Genomic DNA, 10,227 nt, shown 5'->3' on the forward strand with positions numbered 1-10,227 from the left:
ATGAGAACAAGATGGACTTGCCCCGGACCTTCCCTCCTTGTGCTCCTCTGTTACGGGCAGCTCTTGCCATGGCTCAGGACTGCGGGACAGCCAAGCTTAGGTACGGCTGGGACCTGAAGGAAGGACCAGATAAGAGGACTGGGAAGGGGCAGTCCTTTCCCCAGGCCCACATGACCCCCTTCCCTGCAGACGCGTTCTACAACGAAACGCAAGCAAAGTTGTTCCTGAAGTTTTATGAGCAACCAGCTCGAATTGTGTTTAACGAGTTCATGGAGGCCACTTGGAACTATGTCACCAACATCACCAAGAGAAATCGAAAGAACATGGTGTAGTACCATTTACCCCCCAGGTCCTCCCTCCCCTTGATCTTCTTAGGGATTCTGGGGGTTGGGGATCATAGTTCCTGACCTGTGTCCATAATATGTAGAAAGAAGGACACTCCAAAACACATGTCAAAATGGACCACAAGCTCCAGGCCTTTCAGTGGGCTTGAATTTTTTTTTTACATAATAATTTCTGGATTATTTGCCCTTATAAGTTTTACCTCCTTCTTTTTAAGGACTTTAGCATCCTCTCCCTTTTAGCAAGTCTTCAATGATTTTGGACCCTTAAAGTGGGCTTTGAGGGTGTGGCCTCAGAATTCAGCGTGGGACCCGTACTTCATCCCCCATCTGCCACAACCAATATGATCACCTTGTTTGCAGTTTCAGAAGGAGGTGGAGAAGTCTCAGTTCATGTTGTACTTTGGTAGCCGAGCCCGCTTGTTTAAGACAGACCATTTCCAGAACCCAGATGTGAAGCGCATGCTGAGTAAGCTGCAGAACATAGACAAGTCGGCCTTGCCCACGGAGGATCTCCAGAAGGTGATAGACAGAGCCCCAGGCCTCCAAGGCACACACTCCTGCAGCCCAGGGGAAGGCGGGTTAGATCGGACTGGGAACCAAATGTCTCTGGGGCAGGAGGGGATGCAGGTGGGGAAGAACCAGAACTTCCTTTAGAGGAGGAGGGGTACTTTAGCCAGGTCTGTCTCTCCTGGCTGGTGGGGCTAGTGTTGGGAGTGGTCCCAAGGGCATGGGTCTGCTTTGGGTGACACCTGCCCCCTCCAGTACAACAGACTTCTGACCTACATGGAGACAACGTATAGTACAGCTGAAGTGTGTCTGGATGAGGGTCCCTGCATTCCTCTGGAGCCTGGTGAGCAACCAAGCCCCACCCCTGACCTCAGTTGTGTTCCCTTCCCAGAGGGGAAGCACCAGGGGCAGGGCGGAGCGGGGGTGAGAGTTGAGGTAGATGGGCATGGCATCCCATGTGGCTCCTATTCTGGGTACAGACCTCGAAGAAATCATGGCCACCTCCAGGGACGAGAAGGAACTCCTGTGGGCCTGGCAGCGCTGGCGGGATGCCGTGGGCCGCCAGATCCGTCCTGTGTTTGAGCACTATGTCCAACTTAGCAACAAGGCTGCACAATATAATGGTGAGCAGGCTGGGCATAATGTCTTGGGTCAATGGCCAGGAAAAGAAAGAAGCCTATGCTGCAGAGGGTGCAGGCAACAGCAGAATGGTTGTGGACAGGGGAGAAGGGGGGCATGAGCCCTGTAACTGACCCTGCAAATAAAGATAGACCCCTGGGCTGGGTGCTGGGGAAACCCTAAGACTCTCTAAGTGAAAGGACAGATGTCTGCCTCGTGGACTTCCTCGACTGGGAGGTGAGCCTCATCTAGCAAACACGCATCTCTAATGATGCTTAGTATAAAGCCATGGAGGAAGGGGATGCTCAGGCCAGGGGAAAGAGGAGAGCTTCAAATATATGCTCAGGTCTCTCTGACATTTGCCCCTGTTGGAAAGATGAGTATGGACAGACAAGGAACAAAGCATCCACACAGAGACCCTGTGCCACCATGGGAGGAAATCAGGGTTTGGGGAGATTAGAAAGAACCCACATGACCACAGGGCTTTAGGGTTCAGGACATGGCCCTAGGAAAGGAGAGGACCTTACAAGGCATGACCAGGAGCTCCCACTGTGCTCATCACTAGATATTTTCTACCTCTGAGCTAGTCTAGGGTGGGTGATGCCTAGGGAGGTCGTGTTCATGCCTAAGATCACCCCCCTCCAGGAGCAGGGGGTAGAGATGCTTCCTTAGGGCACGTCCAGGCCTCCTTGCCAGCTCACTGGATGCACGGTGTTACGGTGAGCACCAGTGAGTCTCTTCTATCTTAGGGTACAAAGACATGGGGGCTTTGTGGAGAGCCAAGTATGAGTCCAACACCCTGGAGGAAGACCTCAAGCGGCTCTTTGATGAGCTGCAGCCACTCTACCTGAACCTACACGCCTACGTGCGCCGCTCACTGTTCCGCTACTACGGGCCTGAGGTCATCAACCTGCGAGGCCCCATCCCTGCCCATCTCCTCGGTAAGGGCCAGGCTGGTGGTGGACGCAGATGAGAAGGAAGGCCGCTCTTGCCCCTCCCCTTAGCCCCTTCCTCCCCTTTCCAGGGAACATGTGGGCCCAGTCCTGGGACAACATCTTAGACATAGCCCTGCCCTACCCAAAAAAGCCACCTGAGGACGTCACGAAGATCATGAAGAACCAGGTCAGCGCTGAGCCTTTGAATGTCCCTGTCCCACAATCCCCTTAGGTGAATGGGCAGACAGAACCACGGCACCTCTTTTCCCCACAGCACTGGAAGCCTGAAAAAATGTTTCAAGAGGCTAACATCTTCATTACCTCCCTGGGACTGTTGCCTGCACCATCTGAATTCTGGGTAAAATCAATGCTGGAGAAGCCAGCTGACGGGCGGGAGGTGGAGTGCCACGCCTCAGCCTGGAAATTCTACAGAGGCAACGACGTCAGGTGTCTACAGCCAGCATGGTCTTCAGCCATCACCCTACGCTCACCTCTCTTCTGTTTCTCCACTGGCCATGTAGCGAGGAGTGGGCAGGGGAGAGCAGGGCTGGGGGAAGGGGGTGAGACTCGGGAGCATGAAAGAGAAGGTGGGTTCGGGGAATAGCGGACATGGTTACTGGGTGGCTATCGGGTCTAGAGTGGGAAAACATGGTAGCCAAGGCCCTCTGGTCTCCTGCTTGATGACCTCAGTGCCTTAATGAAGCTTGAATGAAGAAGCTTTAAGTGTCCCCAGGGCATCCCCATGCTCCTTGACCCCTACCCTTTAACCCTAGGATAAAGAAGTGCACCGAGGTGACCATAGAAGACCTGCTCTCCATCTTCCATCAGATGGGCCATATCCAGTACTACTTGCAGTTCCAGAACCTCTCTGTAATCTACCAAGAAGGTGCCAGTCCAGCCTTTGAAGAGGCTGTGGGGTCGGTGATCACCCTCTCAGCCTCTTCCCACAAGCACCTGCTCAGCAGGGGTCTGCTCAGTCAGCAACACCAGGATTCAGGTGATGGGGACCAAAGGGATAACGGGAGGGCAGCCTGAGCCTGGGGCTTCAGCTAGGGCTGAGGGGGGACTAAAGCCCTCAGGGAAAGGCTGAAGAAAGGGAGGACCAAGAAGCTGCCTCCTGATTGCCCTGACCCTATCTCCAGAGGAGGAGGTTAACTTCCTGTTAGGCATTGCCCTGGAGAAGATTGCCTTCATCCCCTTCAGCTACCTGGTAGACGTGTTTCGTTGGAAGGTCTTTGATGGCACTATCACAAAGAGCATCTACAACCAGGAGTGGTGGAACCTCAGGTGGGGACGGTCGATGCTTGACATAAGTGCAGTGCTCTGATGTCCTGGGAACCTGGGGAAGCCAGGCCGTGTGTGCTGTTAGCCACTACCAGGCAAAAATATACAGACTGGATGCATAGAGCCAGTATGGTGGCCGCGAGGCCTCGTTCTGACTCTGGTGTCAGTAGTGAGCAGGTCTTTTAACTTTCTGAGGCTTCTGTCTCATCTGTGAACTGGGGACCCTGGCAGTGGCTCTGTCTGCTCTGTGAGTGGCCAGGAATCTCACACCACTAAATCAACTAGGCCTCTCTGAGAACAGAGTGGTAACTGGATGTTGTGGCCCATACCTGGGAGGTGGAGGCAAGAGGCAGGAGGAGAGGACAGGGTCTTGCAGACATGCAAGGTCCAGCAGCTTGTTGGCTGCCTAGCCAGTTGGAGATCTGATGTAGGATGTCTTTCTGTATGCTATGAATATGTGTCTTACCAGTGGCTGTGGGGACTGGTGGGCTGAGAGAAACCACGCGAGATGGAGAAAACTCTCCATTTGCAGAGGTCAGCCTGGACCTCTGTGAGATTCTGTCTTCAAAAGACAAATGCAAAAAGAAAGAAAGAAAGAAAGAAAGAAAGAAAGAAAGAAAGAAAGAAAGAAAGAAAGAAAGAAAGAAAAGAAAAGAAAGAAAGAAAAAGAAAAAGCCCAGAAAAATGACAGTGATCAGCAAGTGGGCCCCTGCTGCCTACTCCCTCCACAGAAGGCCAGATGGAGGGACGGGAGAGGTCTGAGCACTTTGCTTGCTGGAAAGAGTTCCCATGGGAGAGGGGCAGGCCATCACCCCAACACACATCCATGCTGGAACCTCAGCACCCCCAGACTACAGAAAAATTCAGTGGCTGTTAAGCAGATTGGACAGAAAATACTCATAACTAAGGCTTTTCCATGTCCGTAAGGTGTCAGATTACCAAGTCCAAGATTTCTGGTCACACGGGTGACCTACGTACAGCTGTGCACCAGGCCCTTATGGTTGTTTAGATCTTTGCAGCTGCCCTGGCTCAATGAGCTTTTCAGCGGCTGACACTCAGAGGTCATATAACCAGCCCAGGTCACACCACATTCTAACATGTTCTTCCATTAGTCCTGCCCCTCCCGGTGTCCTGGACAGTGTGCTCTCCAAGTGTGGCCACACCAGCCATCAGGGCACCCAAAGGGGGCCCCTTTCCCTCCTCCGTCACCCATGTCCACCATCAACCGGCCAATGGAACCCAGGGGCAGACTGAGGGCCGCCATTCCTTGGGTTGTTAAGAGCACCCTCAGGAAAGAAGCCCCACCACCCTGTTGACTTCAGGGTCTGGTCGGAGGTACCAAATGAGCCAACAATACAACAATGAACCTTTCCATTGGCATCCCTCCCAAAGCTGGGCATTCCACCCATTTCACGACAAAACTCAGATTCCCTCAGTCACATGGTGCCCACAGCCACACAGCTCAGAGGACCCACACCAGAGCTCCAGGTGACTGAAGTGTGCCCGCGACTATCTCCTGGGTCTTGCTACCAGTTCCCAGGCCTTAAAACTTTGGCTGACTGTTCTGTAAAATGGGAACAGTCAATACTACAACAGCACAGGGACACTTCTGGGGTTTTGTTGTCTTTGTTTTTGTTTTTTGTTGTTGTTTTTCAAGACAGGGTTTCTCTGTGTAGCCCAGGCTGTCCTGGAACTCACTCTGTAGACCACTTGAGCCTTGAACTCAGAAATCTGCCTACCTCTGCCTCCTAAGTGCTGGGAATAAAGGCGTGTGTCACCATGCTTGGATTTCCATTTTCTTCTTAGCATTGTTTAGATAAAATGACCTGTTTCCTGGTCTATAGTCTAATTCCATCATTAGGACAGACACAAGCAAGTACCTGACCTCACTCAGTCCCTTGCTGGCATCTCCACAGAGACCAGGCCGGTGGCGGGAGACAGGGAGTCCACTTGAAGAGCAGCTGACATGCTCAGTCACTGTTAACCACCGTTCCTGCCACTTTCTGAGCCTTGGTGTGTTCTCACTTGTTTAGTCAAGGAAAATGCACAGAACAGTCTCTGCAAGGCAGGCCCAGATTGGCTGAACACACACACACACTTCAAACAAGAAAAGGCTCTGAGAACCTTTCAGAATCCAGGGCCAAGCCCCTATCTCTCTCCCACCAGGTTGAAGTACCAGGGCCTGTGCCCACCTGTTACTCGATCAGAAGAAGATTTTGACCCCGGGGCCAAGTTCCACATTCCTGCCAGTGTGCCCTATGTCCGGTAAAGGTCTGGGCCCCATTGGGAGAGCTGGCTGGGATCTGGGAAACATGGGGACTGGGTGGGGAAACTCTAGAAAGTACGAAGATGGGCTTCTGTAGCCATTGCACGGCCAGCAGGTCTGGGTTTCCCACGCCCGACCTCCCCTCTTCAGTGGCCTCTCCTTCTCCCAGGTACTTCCTCAGCCTGGTGCTCCAGTTCCAGTTTCATGAAGCACTGTGCAGGGCCTCAGGCCACGCGGGCCCTCTGCACCGGTGTGACATCTACAACTCCAAGGTGGCCGGGAAGATGCTGGGGTGAGCATCACACCCCCCTCGTTTCCACTCAGTTCCCACTGTCTCACAACAGGGCTGATCAGCCACCCTGTGTGCAGCAGGGGGCAGTAGACCACATCATAAATGAATCCTCTAATACCAAAAAGGAGACGGAAGTAGAGAAGGCTTTAGTGACTATGTCCAGGGTCAGGAAGTCCAGCCAGAAATCAAATGCAGACATGGAAGAAAAAGATGTGTCTTCTTCACATCAGAGTGGCGTGCAGGAAAAGGGAGGAGAGGTGAGGGAGGGACTTTGGAAGTGAAGGGGGCAGGAAGTTGGCGTTACTAAGCCTGCCTTGACAGCCCACTCAATAGCCTAACGGGAGAAAGGGCTCATTTTATAAAAAAAAAGAAAGAAAGAAAGAAAGAAAGAAAGAAAGAAAGAAAGAAAGAAAGAAAGAAAGAAAGAAAGAAAGCTTCTTCACAAAATGGTCAAGTGTGAGGAGCCAGAAACCCAAGTCCTAGTTTGCTGAGATATTTATGGGCTCCGGTGTGGGGAAAGGTGATTGGGAGGAAAGAGAACACGAAGCAACTAAATCTGGAAGGTTTATTCGGGTTTCCCCAGGTTCACAGGGGAAGGGAGTAGAGCAGAAAAAAAGGAGATTCTTTCCGAGTCTCCTGCCTAACATTGTGTCCATGTGCTTCTGCCTTCTGGACCCATCCTCCATGCAAGTACTGGGCTGGTTCTGATGGGAATAGAGGGTGGAAGTGGGCCTTGGCTGCATAGTTTCTTAAAGCCCCCCCCCCAGTCAGGATGGTCCTGCTGTCATCTATGGACTGTATTGTCACTTTGGAGAGTGAGGCAGTGCCCAGCAACCAGCGTGACAGCCCTTTATTAGCGGCTTGTGGTTGGGCTCGGGTAACATATCCCACAGCCCACGGAGCTGTTTTTACACAGGCAGATTCTCAGCGGTCAACACTATTCTTTCAGTTGTGGTACAAGCAGCCAGGAGGCTGTGGCAGGAGGATCTTGAGTTCAAAGCCAGCTAGTGAGACCTTAGCCCACCGTAGGTTTTTCCTATACCCAGGATCTAACATCTGAAAAACTTGAATCAGCTGGGAGTCATGATTTATTTTTCCTCTTATTTTATTCTTATCAGCTCTTTGCCTTATTCTCTAGTATTAAATCTTAATAGAGCCAGATGGTGGTGGTGCACACCTTTAATCCCAGCACTCGGGAGGCAGAGGCAGGCGGATCTCTGTGAGTTCGAGGCCAGCCTGGACTATAAGAGCTAGTTCCAGGACAGACTCCAAAAGCAACAGAGAAACCCTGTCTCAAAAAACCAAAAAGATTTTCCCTCGGTGATTTCTTTTCTCTTGCCTTTCTTCCTTTGTTTTTTTTTTTTTTTTTTTTTTTGAAATGCTGGGGAATCAAACCCATGCAAATCACACATGTTAGGTGAATGTATCCCATAGTTTCTGCTATATATCCACTGGTTTTCAGTTTCCATGTCTGGCTCCAGTAGCATGTGCAAAACCGACAAGTGACAAATTCCTTCATCATCGTGTGACTTGGTACTGTGAAAGGCAGATATTTATGAGAGTTCATGTTACTGATGAAGAAACCAAGGCTGAGAGAGGTTAAATGCCTAGGGTTATATGGTCTCTAAGTAATATTGCTGGGTTTTGAGCCTGGGTACCCCATACAGTGACCTCTAAGCTTCCAAGTCCCATCTCTTTCCTGATTAGACCCTGGAACAACAGGTTGATAGATGTCATCATCTGCCCAATGCTGCTGTTTGGCAAGGTCAGGGTAAAGATTCTGGAGCTCTGGCTTTGGCACCCTCTGCACCTTCCCGTGGTGAATGCAGCAAGCCTGCCATCTGCCACCAAGTCCTGGGTGTGCCTCAAGACAGCTGATATTTGCGCAGCACTGCGGGTGTCACACAGAGAACCTCCCATGGTCACTTGAATTCTCTCAATCCTTCCCTGTGTGGCCAAGAAGGACCAAAGGGCTGTAGCTATCACAAATACATTAGGGTAAAAAGAGGCGCAGGCTGGCTGCCTGTTTGAGTTGAGAATAACAATGCCCACGGTAACACTAAGGCCAATCAGCAGAAAGAGCTGGAATCTATCACTTCCCAGAATGCTAGCAGCCCTGTCCTGCTACCTCCACTTACGGAGATGAGAACAGAGCCTCAGATGAGTTATTTGTCCAGGGTATCACAGGGACGGAGCTGAGTGTCACCCCAGGTGAATCTTGCTCCTATCTACCGTGCTGAGCTCTGGGGTCCTGGCTGGCGAAGTTCGGAAGTTAGAACCGTGTATACTGAGGGCTCCCAGCGGCACCCACTGACACTCCCACATGGTCTCACAGATGACCCCACTCCCCCCAGGGATGTCCTGAAGCTGGGTTCCAGCCGGCCCTGGCAGGAGGTCCTAAAGGAGATGACTGGACAGTCCAATATATCCGCCAAGTCCTTCTTGTCCTACTTCAAGCCGCTGCTGCACTGGCTGGTGAACGAGAACGTGAAGCAGGGGGATATCCTTGGCTGGCTGGACTACAGCTGTTCTTTTGAAGGTTGGACAAAACTAACTTTGGCCCCAGTTCTGATGCAGCTTGAGACCCTGCCCTACCCTGCTCTGGGTCAATCCTAAACTCTAGTCAGTTTATGGCCTGGCATGGGCCAGCACAGTAGAGTTCAGTAAACCCCAAATGTACCAGGCCAGGGATAACCTCAGCCAGTTCCATGGTTTATACACAGTTCTTATCTCTATGATTCCTTGTACATCATCCAGCCAAGACTGTCGTGCTGGCCTCTGGTCAGTGGGCAGAAGCCCCCAAGCTGAGCTCTGTGGGTTACATCATCCCACCCGCCTACATCTTTTCTTCCTTTTTTTTTTTTTTTTTTTTTTTTGTTCCCTCACTTCAAGGCAATTCCCTCACCTGTGGCCTGAGACTGAGAGAAGACAGTGGTCATCAACTCCTTCCTGGCAGTCACAGGGGACCCTAGGACCCCTTCTCCAGGCTTTCTTGCTCTATAAGACGCTTCTATTATTGTTTTTTTTTCCCCCACAGAGAAAAGCACAGACAAAGTGTCATTCCTGGGGATGGTGCTGGAACCTGAGCAGGCTCGCCTGGGGCAGTGGGTGCTGCTAAGCATGAGCTTAGCCATGCTCCTCCTCATTCTGGGGCTGGGCTGTAGGCTGTGCTACTTGGAAAAGCAGTCACTGGACAAGGACACAATGATACTCAGCACCCTGCCTTACACCTACTTTCTGGGCATAGCCATGGAACCCCGAAAGGCAGCCCGAAAACAGTGGATCCTGCTGGGTCTCTGCTTCATCCTCACCCTGTGCTTTATTGGCCTGCTCATTCGGATGCTCACCCAACACAGGAGGAAGCCTCCATGGATGAGAGCTGAGTCACAGAGCTAGGAGTAGCCACCATAGAGACTGGTGAGGCTGGGGGGAAAGGGCAGAGGGATGGCTGAGACAGACAGGCCAGGGAGGAGATGGTCTGCAGGCATTGTGCCAACTGTCATGGGGTGCAGCTCTGGCAGATCTGTGACCACGTGTGATCTATGTGTGTCCTGGGCTCCAGGTCAACTGTACTTTCCCACAGTGGCTCAAACACGGCAGTTTTAGGGAGTCAGTGGCTGTGTTCCTTTGAAACAGCCTCTCGGCCAAGTCATACTGAGAACTGACTCTCCGTACATCCTTCCTTTTTTCCTTTTTCAGGCACTTAGCTATGGGGCTTGCCTAGGGCTACAGGATCTAAGGAATCCCTAGCAAAAGAACCTGCTGCAGTCTGCTTAGGCACTGCCCTTCAGTAGGACTAAGCATTCCTTTACGAATTGCTGATGCCCTGGTCCTGAGTCCTGTGCTCTGTGTATAGCCACAGTACTCTAATGGTCCTCTGTCATGCCCTTTCAGTTTGAATAATCCAGGCCCCAAAAAGGCTCTTTGTTTGACCACCTAAAATGCAAGTAACCTCACAAACTGCACCATCACTCTCCCCAC

General features: G+C 51.6%; 1 protein-coding gene across 1 annotated transcript; it reads left to right on the forward strand.

Moving 5' to 3' along the window:
• LOC101989827 (angiotensin-converting enzyme-like protein Ace3) lies at positions 1-9,642 on the forward strand. Its single transcript, XM_005369445.1, has 14 exons — positions 1-100; positions 190-326; positions 705-863; positions 1,107-1,194; positions 1,331-1,474; positions 2,219-2,410; positions 2,494-2,591; positions 2,679-2,851; positions 3,178-3,401; positions 3,547-3,691; positions 5,855-5,953; positions 6,124-6,246; positions 8,601-8,785; positions 9,284-9,642. Exons 1-14 carry the CDS (start codon positions 1-3, stop codon positions 9,640-9,642), a joined length of 2,226 nt encoding a protein of 741 aa, XP_005369502.1.
• Positions 9,643-10,227: the final 585 nt, after the last annotated feature.

Source organism: Microtus ochrogaster, unplaced genomic scaffold (assembly GCF_000317375.1).
Source record: "Microtus ochrogaster isolate Prairie Vole_2 unplaced genomic scaffold, MicOch1.0 UNK48, whole genome shotgun sequence".
In the NCBI taxonomy this organism is placed as follows: Eukaryota; Metazoa; Chordata; class Mammalia; order Rodentia; family Cricetidae; genus Microtus; species Microtus ochrogaster.

Excerpts from the sequence above, each read along its gene's own strand:
- LOC101989827 (XM_005369445.1), top strand. The coding sequence starts at position 1 with ATGAGAACAAGATGGACTTGCCCCGGACCTTCCCTCCTTGTGCTCCTC. Across the intron at positions 1,475-2,218 it reads CAAGGCTGCACAATATAATG|GGTACAAAGACATGGGGGCT; the intron begins GTGAGCAGGCTG and ends CTTCTATCTTAG. Across the intron at positions 5,954-6,123 it reads GCCAGTGTGCCCTATGTCCG|GTACTTCCTCAGCCTGGTGC; the intron begins GTAAAGGTCTGG and ends TCCTTCTCCCAG.